At 54.7% G+C, this 16,050-nt stretch overlaps 1 protein-coding gene across 1 annotated transcript in view; it reads left to right on the plus strand.

Annotated features, from left to right (window-relative positions):
• The window catches only part of Dlec1 (DLEC1 cilia and flagella associated protein), a 40,669-nt gene that overhangs the window by 6,892 nt on the left and 17,727 nt on the right, over positions 1 to 16,050 (plus strand). Inside the window, exons 3-18 of the mRNA XM_040739764.1 lie at positions 306 to 416; positions 1,714 to 1,901; positions 2,070 to 2,296; positions 3,283 to 3,361; positions 5,637 to 5,724; positions 6,924 to 7,097; positions 7,843 to 7,979; positions 9,224 to 9,316; positions 9,777 to 9,867; positions 10,379 to 10,541; positions 13,091 to 13,283; positions 14,004 to 14,062; positions 14,449 to 14,617; positions 14,975 to 15,068; positions 15,226 to 15,356; positions 15,519 to 15,677. Of these exons, the coding sequence (XP_040595698.1) occupies positions 306 to 416; positions 1,714 to 1,901; positions 2,070 to 2,296; positions 3,283 to 3,361; positions 5,637 to 5,724; positions 6,924 to 7,097; positions 7,843 to 7,979; positions 9,224 to 9,316; positions 9,777 to 9,867; positions 10,379 to 10,541; positions 13,091 to 13,283; positions 14,004 to 14,062; positions 14,449 to 14,617; positions 14,975 to 15,068; positions 15,226 to 15,356; positions 15,519 to 15,677 (2,156 nt within the window). The remainder of the gene's footprint in view (positions 1 to 305; positions 417 to 1,713; positions 1,902 to 2,069; positions 2,297 to 3,282; positions 3,362 to 5,636; positions 5,725 to 6,923; positions 7,098 to 7,842; positions 7,980 to 9,223; positions 9,317 to 9,776; positions 9,868 to 10,378; positions 10,542 to 13,090; positions 13,284 to 14,003; positions 14,063 to 14,448; positions 14,618 to 14,974; positions 15,069 to 15,225; positions 15,357 to 15,518; positions 15,678 to 16,050) is intronic.

Here is a 16,050-nt window from a genome sequence, read left to right on the forward strand (position 1 = left end):
CACACGGAGGGGGAGGGACCGAGGCTGACGTTGCATCAACCATCCTTTGTCTTGTGTCATCGCAGACTCCACGCAGAGTCACAGAGTCACAGAGTGACCTCAATAGCCCCGAGCACAGCTTTACCCAGGTGTCGGCCGCCACCGAGTGACTGAGAAACTTCTGATTATTAGTTTCTTAAATCTCAGCTCCATCGCAGCTTGGGGAGTTTGCTTGGGAAGTGGAGGCGTGGAGCGCAGAGGTTTCGGCTCAGCTGCTTCTCCCTGGGTCTGGCCTAAACGCCTTTGTCCTGCTCCCTTCTCTGCAGTGAAAACAGTCTTCCGGTGGTGTGTAGACAGCCAGTTGCTGCAGAAACATCGCTTAATCTGCGTAGAGGATTACTACAATGACCCTGTGCCTTTTTGCTCAGCACCCAAAGGTATCTGTCCTCAAACACCGTGGCAGGGTGCAGGGGCTTCCCGCGGTAGCAGTAGGGGCATCCCGCGGTAGCAGACCCACCTCGGACCCCCTTGCTATTCCCTCATGACTGGCTTTGACTGGTCTCATCTGAGCTGTCTCTTTTTCGTTACTCAATGCTCTCAAGGCAAAGGTCACATCTTCCCCACATGGGTTTGATGCCCAGCACCTAGAAATCCAGAAATGTCTAGATGTAGTTAAGTGAGCCAGCGGAGGGGCTGAAGACTCAGGTAAGCAAAGGATTGAATTGCTGAGGCAGGCAGAGTGGACCAAGGTCTTCCCCACTCGGGAAAAGAGTAGCTTTTTCAAAGATGGAGAATAGAGAGGGTGAGCTGGGGCAGACAGTGAGGGAGGGGAAGACAGTGTGCGTGTGCGTGTGTGTGAGTGTGCGCGTGCGTGGGTGCGTGCGTGCGGTGGGGGACTGTGATGCTGGGCCAGTTTCTGCCAATCAGGAAGGCAAGGCCTGAGAGTGAGTGGTGGGAAGCTGGGTGCAGGCTCACACAGGGAGGTACGGTTTGTAAGAGTCACTCTACAGACGGAGAGATGTCACCGTGAAGCCCGTGTGCCAGCGCCAGCACTGTTTGACTGTGCCAGGCTTGAAGGGCAAGCTCCCAGTAGTCTCAGGGACTGGGACCCTGCAGGGTCCTTATTGGAGCTTTGAAGCTGTCTTTGGGGTGGCAACGAGAAAGAGAGAACCACATAGAGAAAGGCAGAACACACGTTGGCAGAATCAACTGTGCCGAGTTTCATAGTTTTAGCATTTTACAGCTGGACACTCGCTACCTGGCAGGTAAATAAAGATGACACGTTGCTCCGTGAAGGCTCACCGGGCACTGGATAAAATGGAGGGGAGTGCCTCATTGCACCCTTGCTATCAGCAGAAGTCTCTGCCTAGCCTTGGGGGCATGGTCTTAGAGATATAAAAAAAAAAAAACCAGTGCAAATGCTGATTACTCACAGTAGGCTTTTTAAAGAATTGCTCACACTGGGGGCGTGTGTTTATCAACAGTCCACTTGTTTTTGTTGATTAACCATTCTGGAAAATGTAAAGATATTTTAACCTCTAGCCCTGTCTTAAACACGTGGAATAAGTTCTGGGAATAACTCACGCCCTGGGAATAGCCACATTTAGTGTTGTGAATGAGAAAGCTATGAAGAGGCTACGACCCAGCCGTGGCTCTGATTTTGTTTGGCCACCTTGGAAGTGCCCGCCTCCTTGCTGTGGTACGGCTAACGTGTGCGTCTCCCCGGTGCCGTAGGCACCTCCATCCAGGGCTATTCAAAGCTGACGTTTAGCTGCGAGAGGCGCTTCATGCTAAAGGCGAAGCTGGACAAGGAGGCTGAGGAGTCCTGCAAGAAGCCTGTCGATTTTGATGAGTTTGAGCACACCACAGACAGCTTGACCTCGACCTTTAAGGCCATACAAAAGACCAAAGACACTGTCAAGGTTAGACCTGAGTTGCTTTGGGACCGTGGGTGCGGGGAGGCGGTTGTCCAGATGAACACAGCCAAGTCTACACTAGCTGGCTGTGCTGCTTCACGAGGCTGACCGAGAGGTCCCCAGGCCCCAGTGCCCGCTCGCCTATTACTCACGGTGCTTTAACGTGCTTCACAGAAGGCAAGTACGCCGAAGAATAAAAAGTGGATGAAACACCTACGGGTGCCGCAGAGGGACCTGGAGAGACAACTGCTCGCCAGGATGGAGACTCGGAATCATTTCCTGAAAAACCCGCGGTTTTTCCCGCCTAACACACCACATGGAGGCAAGTCTCTAATCATCTCTTCAAGGACACCGGCGAGGAGAGGAAGAGGAGGATCCCTGAGTGCAGAGACGGGATGGAGGTGCGCTCTTCCCTTAGAATCCCGGGGACTCTGACCCTTAGAGAAGCTGGAAGGGTCTCCATCAGTCCCTGGACTTTGGCAAGTCACAGCAGTGTCTCAGAGGAAAGCACGCCCTCAGGGCGACCCACAGGCGGCCTTTGAGCCCCAGAGACCTAACTACCAGGAGTCAGAAAGAGCAATAGAGCCCTGGGAGCCGCTGTGGGCTTCTTACGGGCAACCATCCGAATGAGCTGGGGCTGGGCAGCCCATGGTCACGTGACCGTTCCACGGTGTATTGCGTACTTTTTTTCATCGCTGTGATGAAGTACCTAACCGTGTGGGAAGGGTAAGATTGATTGTTTTTTTTAAAGACAGGGTTTCTCTGTATTGTTTTGGAGCCTGTCCTGGAATTTGCTCTGTAGACCAGGCTTGGTCTCGAACTCACAGAGATCCGCCTGCCTCTGCCTCCCGAGTGCTGGGATTAAAGACGTGCGCCACCACCGCCCGGCAAGATTGATTTTTTTTTTTTGTGGTCACTAGACATGGGGATTGCTCAGCCGGCTCCCGCCTTTTCCCCTTCTCATTCTGTTCTAGTGGGACGGGACAATACTGCCCACATTCGCCATGAGCCCTTCCTCCTCAGTTAATCCTCTCAGGGGTTCTGAGCTGTCTGATGATGTGGGCAGAGGAAACCAAGCCCAGGCCCTCTGCAAGAGCAGAGTGTGCTCTCAGCTGCTGAGCAATTCTTCAGCCCTAAAATCTTTTATAATCTGCTTAGTAAACAATGACCAGAAAACCCAAGCAACAGCCTATCGTGAATGCCTTTGATGGGCTAGATGAGTTTATTTCTTTACTTTTGTTTTTTTGGTGGCCCTGGCTCTACCTTCGGGAGCTGGGGTTATGGGAGTCTGCCCCCACATCCTGGGTTCGTGAATGAATCAGTCACGGCTTTATACAGGGTCAGACAGATGAAACTCACAGCCTTTCTCCCCCCTTTACTCCCACAGCTGTGCAGATACCCCTGTGTTTCTGGCTAAGCCATCAGTTGGATTTTTCACCGATTATGAAATTGGACCCGTTTACGAGGTAGAAATCCTGGAATTTCTGAACCACACCCAAAAGCAGGGGAGAGACTAACACATAGGTCACCCAGCTTCAGCTGTGGGTCACCCAGCTTCAGCAGCCAGTGGGCGACATTTCCCTTGTCTCCTCTGGAGTATGTTAAAGGAGGCACGCACAGCACATTAATATGTATCTCTAGCACAGGGGACTTTTTAAAAAAGAGCCATAAACTGGGTGAGGCGGGACATTCCTGTCGTCCCCGTGCTCGGGGGTGGATGAAAGAGGAGTCCCATGTCACTCTCAGCTACAGAGGACATTGGATGCTAGGCTACATGGGACCTTGCCTTAAAGAGCGAAACAGGGCCAGGCAGCGGTAAGCGTCCACCTTTAATCCCAGCACTAGGCGGGCAGAGCCAGGCAGATCTCAGCGAGTTCGAGTCCAGCCTGGTCTACAAAGTGAGTTCCAGGACAGCTAGGACTGTTATACAGAGAAACCCTGTCACAAAAAATCGAAAAACAAAACAAAACCAAAAACACAGGGCCTGAGAGATGGTCAACAGTGAAGCGCGCTTACGGCTCTTGCAGAGGGACTACGATCACATCCCAGACTCCAATTCAGGTGGCTCACAACTGCCTGTCACTCTAGCTCCAGGGGATCCCAATGTCTATGGCCTCCACAGATGCCCACACTCACATGTGCATACCCCCCACAGACGCATGCACACAGACACATAACACACAGACACATGCACACATATACATAATCTAAAAAGTAAATCCTAAAAACAATATACCCATTCATATGTACACAGGAATGAGAATGGCATTTTTTGTTTTTGTTTTTGGTTTTGGTTTAGTTTTTCGAGACAGGGTTTCTCTGTATTGTTTTGGAGGCTGTCCTGGAACTCACTCTGTAGACCAGGCTGGCCTCGAACTCACAGATATCTGCCTGCCTCTGCTTCCAGAGTTCTGGGACTAAAGGCATGCACCACCAACGCCCGGCTCTTGTTTTTGTTTTTTTTTGAGACAGGGTTTCTCTGTATTGATTTGGAGCCTTTCCTGGAACTAGCTCTTGTAGACCAGGCTGGCCTCGAACTCACAGAGATCCGCCTGCCTCTGCCTCCCCAGTGCTGGGACAAAAGGCGTGCGCCACCAACGCCCGGCAAGAATGGCATTTCTTATAGTTGTAGCCATTTGTGAATAAAGAAAAATGGAAGCCGGGCGTTGGTGGCGCACGCCTTTAATCCCAGCACTTGGGAGGCAGAGGCAGGTGGATCTCTGTGAGTTCAAGACCAGCCTGGACTACCAAGCAAGTTCCAGGACAGCCTCCAAAGCCACAGAGAAACCCTGTCTCAAAAACCAAAAAAAAAAAAAAAGAAAAAAAAAGAAAGAAAGAAAAATGGAAGGCTAGAATGAATTAATGATGCTGGACTGTAGTGGGGGTACAAATACAGATTTGTGATTTAAAATAGTGTGTGGACGGGGAAGTGACTCAGTGGGTGAAGTGTTTGCTGTGTGAGCACGGGGGCGAGTCTGGACCCTCAGCATCCATTGTGAGCAGCCGGGTGATGCGGTGCAAGCTGCCTCCTTGCTTCATCTAGCCTTCTCCTGGCCTATACAGTCAGGATCCCATGCCTAGGGAATGGTGCCACCCAACAGTGTGGCGACATATTATTTATGGCTTATTAAAGCTTGCCTGAAGCTTCAGAAAAGCAAAAGTCAGCCACAAACCACAGAAGCCAGGCACACACCTTTAATCCCAGCAGCCACAGACTAGGAGGTGGTGGCACACACCTTTAATCCTAGGACTCAGGATTAAGACGTAGACGGATCTCTGTGGGTCCAAGGCCACCCAGATCTACACAAGAGTGACCCAGTCCTAAAGAGAAGCAGCTCACACAAAGATGCTCTCAGCACCTGGGGTCACACCCTTTAATCCCAGCACTAGGAAGGTGTGTAAGACAGGAGCAGGGTCTTCAGCAGTCAGTATCAGGGATTCATTCTCCAGCCACACTGAGGACAGGGAGACATTCAGTCTCAGGGTTCTCCAGCCATGCTGAGGAGAGGCTGTCCTCTGACCTCCAAACATGCATGCATGTGCGTACACACACACACACACACACACACACACACAGACACAGAGACAGAGAGAGGGGGAGAGACAGAGAGAGAGAGAGAGAGAGAGAGAGAGAGAGAGAGAGAGAGAGAGAGAGAGAGAGAGAGAGAGAGAGAGACCCTGACCTCACACTGCGCCGCTGTTTGAGTGACTGGAAGGATCGATCCCCCTTTCTTTGCACAGATGGTAATTGCTCTCCAGAACACCACTGCCACCAGCCGATACTTGCGAGTCCTCCCTCCATCCTCTCCGTACTTTGCCCTGGGGCTCGGTAAGTTCACTGTAGCGATATCCTAGACTACATCAAACCTAGACCACGTGGGGGTCCATCCGTGGTCTTTGACTGGCGGAGCTGGCTCTCGAGCCCTGTCCCGAGCTCTGCCCACCCCTCCTTCGGCAGCCCCCGGAGGGCCCCAGGCTGGGCCCACGACAGGCCACTCTCTCAGGACAGGCCACTCTCCCAGGACAGGCCACTCTCTCAGGACAGGCCACTCTCCCAGGGTCCCAGGGTCCCAGGGTCTTGCCAGGCTCCTCACTTCCCTCGGTGTACTGAGTCTGCCAGCTCCCCACCCTTCACACCGGGGCTGCCCCTCCCCAGGCATGCCTCTCCATTGCTCACATCACCATGGCAACCTTCCAGTCAGCTTCCCACCTTCAGTGTCTGCTGTGTCTCGAGGCCTCTGGTCTGGGTCAGGCAGGGTGGCTTCCACCTGTAACCCCAGCACTTGGAAGGATGACAGAAGAGGGTTGACACAAACCCGAAGGCAGCCGGAGCAAAGAGTGAGAAACTGTCCAGCCCAAAAGAAAAGCTAACAAACCCTCTTGCGGCCCAAACGCGGAAAGGGCTGTCTGCTGCCCATAGACCATCCCTACGCCTTTGAGCCAGATAACCTCCGCACATGCGTTTCACATCGGCCATCTCACTCCCCCTTGGGCCTGGATGTTGTCTCCTTAGTAACTCCCATGCATGCCCTAGGCAGCTCTGCCACCAGCCCAGCCCTCCGTGGTCGGCGTCTGTCACATGACTTTTCCTGGGAAGACGTGAGCTAACATCTCTTCACCCCAGAAGGGTTCCAGTGACAGAGTCAAGTGACCATCCCCACCAAGCCGAACCTGGTGAACCAATGAGTTAATTGGGGTCACTCACAGGATCACAGACGAAGAGTTGTAGGTGACTAAAAGGCAGCTGTGTCACCAAGAGTGTCACCCCCAGCTTCCCTGGAGCTCACTGCCCAGCCCAGCCTGCAGTCTCGTCTCTTGGCAATTGCTCCTGCTTGTCAAACCTCATGGAGAGGCCTCAAAATTAATCTTGTAGCTCATGTTAGGTTCCCAAGTCTTAGGGAGCTCTTCCTGCCCTCCAGAGCGAATGCTCAGTGGACAGAAATAGACTGTAACTTCTGAGATGGAGCCGCACAGGCCCTGGTGGGCAGTTGGTCCTCCGTCCTGATTGGTCACTTTTGTTACACGCAGGGATGTTCCCAGGAAAAGGCGGGATGGTAGCTCCTGGGATGACCTGCCAGTACATTGTCCAGTTCATTCCGGACTGTCTTGCGGATTTTGATGATTTCATTTTGGTGGAGACCCAGTCTGCCCACACTCTGGTGATCCCCCTGCAGGCCCGGAGGCCGCCCCCGGTGCTGACCTGTGAGTGTGTGGGTTGCCCCTTCAGTGGGATGCAGCTTGGGCTCTGTGAGGGCAGACTGCCTCTGAGGGACAGGGATCTGGGCTCTCCTGGGTAGAGGCTTCAGGGTCCTAAAAGGAGCCTTGTAGCAGCTTGTACACCAGCCGGCCTTCACTCTCCAGTCTGCAGGGGGTGCTTCTGTGATGCAGTAGGGGGGGAGGCGAAAGTTTCTGGGCACCCAGAGGAAACCCCTGTAAGTGTTGGAGGGACTGTGCAATTCAGTCCCTCCCCCGATTTGTTCTGCAACACCCAAAATCAGAGTTGGGTCTTCCTGGCCTACAGTGAGTGTTGACTATGACCATGTGACCAGGCAGCACCCTGGACAGAGCCCAAGGGACTCAGGGGACCAGGGCAATGCCCTGTTTAGGCTGCTTCCTTCTCAGTGTGGTGGGGTGCTCTGGGCTCTGTTTGTACCTCAGAAGAACAACAGTAACTGGGTCCATTCAGAGAGATGTGTTGCCCCTTTTATTAAATTAAAATTTTATACATTTATTTATACTTGTATGCATGGGAGGTGGGGGAAGGAGGGCCATGTTCCCGGGGTGCTCATGTGGCGGGGCAGAGGACACCTTGTAGGAGTTGGTTCCCTCCTCCGGCTACCTCTGCCCCGGGGGATCGAACTCAGGCCCCTCAGGCTTGGCAGCAAGCACTTTGACCTCACCAGCCCCGTGTTTCCCTCCCTGAGTGACCGTCTTCCCGTGGCTGCAGTGTCACCTGTGTTGGACTGTGGCCACTGCCTAATTGGAGGGGTGAAGATAACCAGATTTGTCTGCAAAAACGTGGGCTTCAGCGTTGGCAAATTCTGCATCATGCCCCTAAAGAGCTGGCCGCCGCCCAGTTTCCGGGTGAGCTCTGTGGATTGCTTCCCGGGAAAAGAGCAAACCCACCCAAGGAAGCAGGATTCCCTGGAGGAGGCTGCTGCGTCACTCGGGGGGGGGGGACGGAAACTTACAAAAGTGGGGTGCTGTGATCCGTGGCCCCAGAACCAGTGTGTCGACGTTAGGGATACGCTGTGCAGTCCTGGGTGAGGTGTAGCTCTTGTTTTGTAATCCGGTCTCCAAGGCAGCCACGCGCACTCACCAAACCCAGCTTTATTGCGGCAGATCTGAGCATTATGAGAGAGAACAAGACAGGCATCTCTGACTGAATTCGGCTGGTATTAACTTGACACAGCACTGAAAAATATTTTTGGGGTGTGGGGACGGCTGGGGTAGTGAAGTGGGAGAGACCGTGTGACCCTCAAAAGCCACATGTCAAAAGCCACGTCCAAGGAAACCACTAAGGGTCAGTGAGAGACTCAGCGCGCGCGCGCACACACACACACACACACACACACACACTAGCACGCATGAATACAGGTACACATATACACATTACGTTTTGAACCAACTGCTGAAAGCAGGAGACTGCATGTAAGTGTCTGTACCTTTGGACTGTTTGCTGTGACCCCGTGGAACCAGGGAGCAGAGTTCTGTCCTGGTGTCTCATCTCCCCGCTGCCCAGGCAGCCCCAGCCTGACACCAGCGGCATCCCGTGTATCCTACAGTTTCTGCTACGGTGGGTAGGTTTCCCCATGCCTTTCTGGTCTAGGACTATGGGACAGACCCAGAAACTTCCCTTCCTGGGCATTGTCTGCTGTTGGGCAAGTGTGTGCCTCTACCCAGAGGTCTCATGTGAAACCCACAGTCCTGTTAGCTTGTGTCCTCGTGACTCCGAAGTTGATAGCGCTCGGGCGGTCAGGGACAGAAGCAGAAGCAATGGCCACCACAGGCGGGACCAAGCCCTTCTTGTCCATCTTGTGTCCTGAGTGCTTGCAGGTAGTGTGGCTTCCCAGCAGTCAGTGACTCACCCCTGAACCTCAAAGCCTCACCCGGTGCCTGGCAAAGGTGAAGCAGACACACCCTCGGGGTGCCCGGGTCATGATTTCCCCACTGATGGGGCCCCATGGAGGAGCCCTAAAACCCTCACACAGCAGAGTGAATATTTGGAGACGTTTGCGGTGTGAGGGCTGGTTCTGCCACGCCATCGTGTAACCCTCTGCCTTTTAGAATTATTATTACTATTTTCTTTTGTTACTTTTGTTCTCTAGGTTGTTGCAGCCACCGGCTTTGTGGAGAAGCCTCCCTTTGGAGTCTCGCCTTCGGTGTTCGAGCTGGCTCCAGGGTTTGCCACACTGCTGGAGGTGGGTAGTCAGGCCCGGGGCTTATCCTCGCTCACCCTTGGTGGTCTCCTGGGATGTCCCGCGATCCCGAATCCACCTCCTGTCTTCGTGGCTCCCTCCACAGCGCCCCGAGCCAGGTCCCAGCACTGGGTTGAGCTCGCATTCCCTGTCTGACTTCCGAAACAGGTTGTCCTGAGACCTCCCCGTCCCTGCTGTGGCACACCCCCCCCCACCCCAGACTAACAAAATACGTCAATTTAAAAAGTCAATTCAGGACATTATGATTTGAATCTGAAATGTCTCCTGTAAGTTCGTATTTCAGAGTCCCGACCCTCAGCTTGTGGCTGAGGCTGTAGATAGAGCCTCTCCTAGGTGAGGCCACGCTGGTCATCGGGGCCGACCTCTGAAGGTGACACCCACCCCTGGCCCTCGTCGTGTTTCCTGGCCAGTCTCTAGTACACACTCCCTTTCTCGTCTCCAGGTTCTGTTCCTCCCGACCAGTCTCGGAAAGGCGGAGGAGACCTTCATCATTGTGTGTGACAACTGTCAGACGAAGGAGCTGGTTATCACAGGTGGGCGTGTGGCCCCAGGCAATGCTTACCGCTGTGCCTGCCCCAGCCGGGAGGGTGGGGATCTGAGGGGGATGCTGCCTTGGGCGCCTGGTCCTCCTGGCCCTACTTCCCTGGTGGTGAGTTTACAGGTGATGTCTTCCATTCCGTCACTCGGATCTTTGAGAGCTATCTGTGGCCCGTGTAAATCACCAGCCACACCTCCAGGCTTTTGCAAGGCTGGAGAGGGCGTGTTTTCTGAATTGTACCAGGTGCTGACAATCTGTCCTCTCCTCCCCCCCCGTCCGTTTGTCTGTCTGGTCCCACTCGGGAGTCGTCAGCTGAGTTTCTGCTGTATGCAAGGCTGTCTTTGGTCTGGGAAGACCGAGGGCGTGAGTGGGTGGTCAAGGCCCACTTTCCCTTTCTGTATGCGCTGGGGTCCTGAATAAGGGTGGCAGCATGGGGCAGTCTGTGAGGGTGGGTGCTGACTTCAGCCTGCTGATACTTGGTGAGCCTCACTCCTCTGCTTCGTCAGGAACTGGACAACTGGTGGCTTTGGATCTGATCTATATTTCTGGTGGAAACAATGAACCAGACCCAGGAGAGCTGAGGGATTTAACAGCCCAGTACTTTATCCGATTTGAGCCTGAAAACCTTCAGTCCACCGCAAGGAAGCAGCTCATTATCAGAAATGCTACGTGAGTGGCCCTGGTCTGTCATTGACGCACAGCCCTGGTCCTTCCTCAACTAGCCCCAAGTTCCTCATGAGGCAAGAGGGACTTCTAAGAGTCACAGGGAGGCCAGGCTGGACTGACAGCCTCCAAAACAATACAGAGAAACCCTGTCTCGTAAAAACCAAAAAAAAAAAGTCACAGGGAGCCGTGAGCCCGGGATGGGTCCAGATTGGACAGAAGGTGCCTGGTTCACATTGCCCATTGTGCAACCATTAGACTATTTATTTGTATTTGTTTGGTGTGTGAGGTGTAGTGTGTGTGTGGTGTGTGTGTGTGTGTGGTGTGTGAGGTGTGTGTGTGGTGAATGTATGTGTGTGTGGTGTGTGAGGTGTGTAGTGTGTGTGGTGAATGTGTGTGTATGTGTGTGTGTGGAGTGTGTGTGGTGCATGTGTGTATGTGGGATGCATGTGTGGTGTGTAGTGTATGTGTGGTATGGTGAATGTGTGTGTATATGTGTGAGTGTGTGTCTGTGGTGTGTGTGTAGTGTATGTACGAGTATGAGTTGTGCGTGTTCAGGTGCACTGTGTGGGGGTGTGATGGGTATGAACAGGCTGGAGGACAACTTTGGTTCCAGTTCTTCAGACACTGTCACCTTGTTTTTTGGGAAAGGTTCGTTGTCCTGGAACTCACCAGTGGCCCAAAGCATCTGCTTGCCTCCCATTTCCAGCGCTGGGATTCTAAGCACGTGCACCACACCTGGCAAATGGCAGTTTAAGAAAAAGGGGAACCCCATGTGTCTTAGTTGTGGAGAGACACCATGACCATGGCAACTCCTATAAAGGAAACCATTTAATTGGGTGAGCCAAAGGGGATATTTTGATTGCTGGACTTTAATGTTTTGATAGCTGGACCTTGGAAGTCAGCCTCGGGAGGAAGAAGTCAAGTAAGAGAATAGACCTTGGTGGCAGCTTTGGGAATGTAATCTAACTGTTTTTTTTTAGCAAGGGAGGAGAAGGGAAAGGCCTGCTAGGGCCCCCTGCTTGTGTAGGCTGGTGTCCCTTCAACTCCCTTCCCCTCTGTGAATATCTTGTCCTCTTGGTAATTGTGGTTTGTCAGTGTCGCAATGGGGGAAGAAAGTCTAATTGCGTCCCTCTCTCGGCAGCCTGCACAGTATTTTCTGGAACTGTGAAGCTAGACTATAGGGAAGATGCTTCCAGGTCAGGCTCAGCTCAGGTCATCAGCCCTGTGCCCCAAGTGTGCAGTGTCTCCAGCAATAGGGGCCCACCTCACCCTTGAGAGGTGACCAAGGGCAGCCTCGATGCTCTATATTGTTTAGGGGGTCACTTGAATTTCCCTGACCAAACATCTGAAAGGAGGCTTCTTGTGCCTGGTACTGGGTTGTTAGTCTATGAGTCTGGTGGAGGGCACTGTCGGCCCAAGTAGATTAACTTCCTTGTAGACATAAATATGGTGTGTGTTTATGTGTATGTGTGTATATGTGTTTGTGTGCGTTTGTGTGTGTTTATGTGTATGTATGTTTGTATGTGTTTATATTTGTATGTATGTTTGTATGTGTTTATATTTGTATGTGTGTTTGTGTGTGTGAGTTTGTGTGTGTTTATGTGTAGGTATGTTTGTACGTGTGTGTGTGCATACACTTATGTGTATTGTATTTACTTTTAGGTAAATAGAGGTGATTCCTTGAGGCTTTATCAAACAGCGTTGGTGTATCTGTCCCGTGGCCCTCCTCCTCCTTCTGCACTGACCTTCCTCCCTCTACCTAGTAGGAGCCCCTCCCCATTAGTCCATTTCCCGTATTCCCCTATTTCCTTTTCGTGGTGGGGATGTAGGAACAGTTTTCCAGAGAGGCCATTCTGTGTCCGTGCATTCTGTGTCCGTGCCACGGAAGCCATTCAGATCCCAGGCAGGGTCTTTCTGCTCAGCCCTCCCTCACTGCCAGGCCCCTCCTTGGCCAACCCTTGAACAATCGCATTCATTCTGTCAGCCTGACCTCAGTGAGCCTCTCAGTCAGGGATGCCCTGAGACACAGACAGGAGGGACTGACCTGACATCGCCCCGCCATCCCACCACCCAGCGTGCCTTGAGCCCTGTCCACCATGGCACCATTGATCTGGCACTGTGCTTGCCCATAGCCAGTGGACACGCCTCCCTGAATACAGCCCTCATCCCAGGAGGCCATGGCTAGAGGCAGAAGGTGAGGGGGTGGCACACGCGGGGAAAACCGGAAACGCTCATGCGGTACAGGACGCCTTAGAGGGTTTTTCAGGGACGCCCGGACTCCTCTAGCGTGACGGTTAGAGCGTGGCATCTTGCGTTGCCCGCGTCCCCCGATTCACTGTGGCTTCAGTCTCCAGCTGCTGAGGTGGGGGCTCTCACACGGCCTCCTCCACTTTGGACCACCCCCCCCCCCGCCGCCGCCCTTACCCAAGGGAAAAGCTTGAAGCCCCACCCGCTTTGGTCTAGAATGGAGCAGACCAACCGTCGGGTGGGGGCCTGGAGAGCTGAGACGCACACCTTGGGTCCGCCGCCCACGGTAGCTGCTGTTCCCACAGGCACGTGGATCTGGCCTTCCACTGGCAAATCATGAAGCCCAACCTGCAGCCTCTAATGCCGGGAGAGATGCACAGCGCAGACAGCATCAAGTGCCACCCCGACAGGGAGGCGGCCTTCTCCATCATTCCTGAGAAGGGCATCCTTGAGGCTCACTCAGACCACGAGTTCATCCTGAGCTTCTCTCCCTACGAGGTCCTCCCACTGGCCACGGCCGGCCAGGGTCGCTAGCTTTGTGTGTGTGCGCGCGGGTGCCCTCTCCTCCCCCCAGCCCCCGCCTATGTCCCTGAAAGTGCTGGAAAGCACAGCTGGGCCAGATGAGGCGCCCGGGCGCCACACCGGGCACCACACCGCCGAGCGCAGCGTGTAGCTCAGGGTAGAGTTGGAATCTGGGTCGTGGGACTCAGCAGCTCGTTTCCGGGTTCTGTCCCCAGATGCCCCTCCTGCAGCCCAGCCCTGTGTGTGTCCCTCAGTCCTGGTGATGCTCACAGTTCAAAGCACATACCCAACTCCACTCCCCCACCCCTGCAGTCCCTGCAAGCAAGGCACGGGCTCCAGAGCAAGTGCCCTTATGGCACAGGACTGGGCCAGGGATTTTGCTTTTGAGGATCCGAGACTGGGTTGCGTATGGCTGCTTGTACCTAGGAGGGTCTGGGGCCTTAAACCACCAAGGATGCTAATCCCAGGCACTGTCAGACTTGGGGACTGGGGCTGTCTTTGCTGACCAGTAGTTCCTGCCCTGGCAGGGGTCCCAGCCTCCCGAGAGTTGAGGGGGGGACAGTGGGAAGCAGTGCACCTTTCAGAACCCCCAGGCACCTCAGGAAAGAGGAATCCCTGCCCTGCCCCCTAGCTCCCTGCAGGCAGGCCGCCTGGCAGGAAGGCAAGTCTGGTTATCATACTGTGTTCCTCCTGCAGCTCAAGTGTTTCCACAGTGTGCTGCAAATGGTTCTGGAAGCTGTCCCTGAGCCCTTGAGGTGAGTAGGTGAGCCTGGGTGGGAGGGGGTCTCCCTGCTACCTCTGGGTGGCCTAGCTGGTACCCCCGGGTGCCGTCGAGGACCGTGGGAAGGTTTGCATGATGCACTTGCTAGAGGTGGCTCTCCAGGGACCAGGTGCTCAGGTCCCCGCCTGGAGGCTGCACGCTGTTCCTGGAGGCTGCAGGTCCATGCCCCAGGCTTTAGGCTAGTCTGCCATGGTCACTTTGCACTGTCATGGTGTAGGCATTTGTCATATATATGATGGTGGGGTTGGGGGCTGAGGGTAAGGGACCGCTCTGTGTCCACAAGACCAAACAAGAGGGGTAGAGGCAGGGACACGCCCCTGGGGTGTGTCAGCCCCTAGCTCACAGTGGGTTTGCGTTCAGCTCAGGGTTGGAGAACCTGGAGGACTACTGCTACTCGGTGGACGACGTGATCGTCCTGGAAATAGAGGTGAAAGGCGTGGCGGAGCCCTTCCAGGTCCTTTTAGAGCCCTACGCCCTCATCATCCCTGGCGAGAGTTACATTGGCATCACTGTGAAGAAAGATTTTAAGGTAAGGAATCCCCTCCCCGGCTCCGTCTGGCCCAGGTGATGCTGTGCTTAGGTGTAGGCGTGGTGAAGACAGACCTCAACAGGCCACGACAAGACAGGTCTGACTTAATACCAGCGTCCGGAATCTTCTCAAGTCAGGGCTGTGGGACACGCATTCCGGGGTCTTCAGCAGGAATGTGGTGGCGCCGGCACCTCCACGGCATGGAGCAAAGGTGCCTCTTGGGCAGAGAAGCCTGGAGCTTCAGGCGTTCAGAGCAGCTAGCAGAGCGTCAGAGGGACCCCTCGGGAGCCGGCAGTCCCCACCGTCCTTCTTGGAAGGGCAGCCCCCGGGCAGCGTGGACTGGCGCATGTCTTTCAGATGTGGAATAACAGCAAGTCGCCCATCAGATACCTCTGGAGCAAGATGAGCCAGTGCCACATCATCGAAGTGGAGCCCTGCACGGGCATCATAGGTAGTTCACCCGGAGAAGGGTGTGGCCGGCCCGGGGCTGGATGCAGGGGACCCACGCAGGACCCTGGCTGTCCTGCGGCCAGATCCCCGGCCTGGGCCTGGAAGGAAGCTGTGCCTGCCTCCGATCTCCACCTCAGTGTCCTCCTCCTCTTCTCCAGAGCCGAATGAGGTCGAAGATTTCGAGTTAAACCTAACTGGTGGGGTCCCCGGGCCAACCAGCCAGGACCTGCAGTGTGAAATCAAAGATTCGCCCTGCCCGGTGGTGCTTCACATCGAAGCCGCCTTCAAGGTGCTGCGGGCAGCGGGAACTGGGCAGCTGCGATGCCCGGAGAGGTTGGGGTGGGGGCAGGAGGGTCAAACAGGTCTCAGCCCTTCCCCGGCAGGCGGGCTGGCGGGCGGACAGGCGGGCTGGCGGGCGGGCGGGCGGTGACGGGCCCCTCCGGTGTTTCAGGGACCTGCCCTGGTCATCGACGTCCCCCACCTTCAGTTCGGTCTGCTGCGCCTGGGCCACAAGCCTTCACGTGCCATCCACATCCGCAATGTCAGCCAGCTCTCCGCCGTGTGGCGTTTGAAGGAGAGCCCAGTATGCCTGGCAGAGAGAAACGAGGATGTGAGTTGCGCGCTGCAGGCTCCCTAGGGGTGGCCTCCCCGTGGGACACTCACCCCTGGTTCTGAGGCTGCAGTCTTCGGGGTGGAATTCATCCCTCAGCCCAGATTTCGCCGGCGATTCCTGTTTGCCTTTTCGACCACTGGGTGCAGAAGAGGGCTACGTGGCGGTTCTCCTTCTTGGAAGCAGCCCGAGTCCAGAAGGAAACAGGCAACGCAGCCAGAAGGGTGCCTGCCGATGGCCGAGGCCACATTCCCTCCTGCGGCTCACCCGGGAAATGCGGCTGCAATCTAAGCACCTACCACCAGGTGGCAGCCGCTAGTGTCTCAAACCTGAGGCACTGCAAACAAAATTCAATTTCTGCAGATGTGAGCCG

This window comes from Mesocricetus auratus, unplaced genomic scaffold (assembly GCF_017639785.1).
Source record: "Mesocricetus auratus isolate SY011 unplaced genomic scaffold, BCM_Maur_2.0 Super-Scaffold_100691, whole genome shotgun sequence".
NCBI classification, from domain to species: domain Eukaryota; kingdom Metazoa; phylum Chordata; class Mammalia; order Rodentia; family Cricetidae; genus Mesocricetus; species Mesocricetus auratus.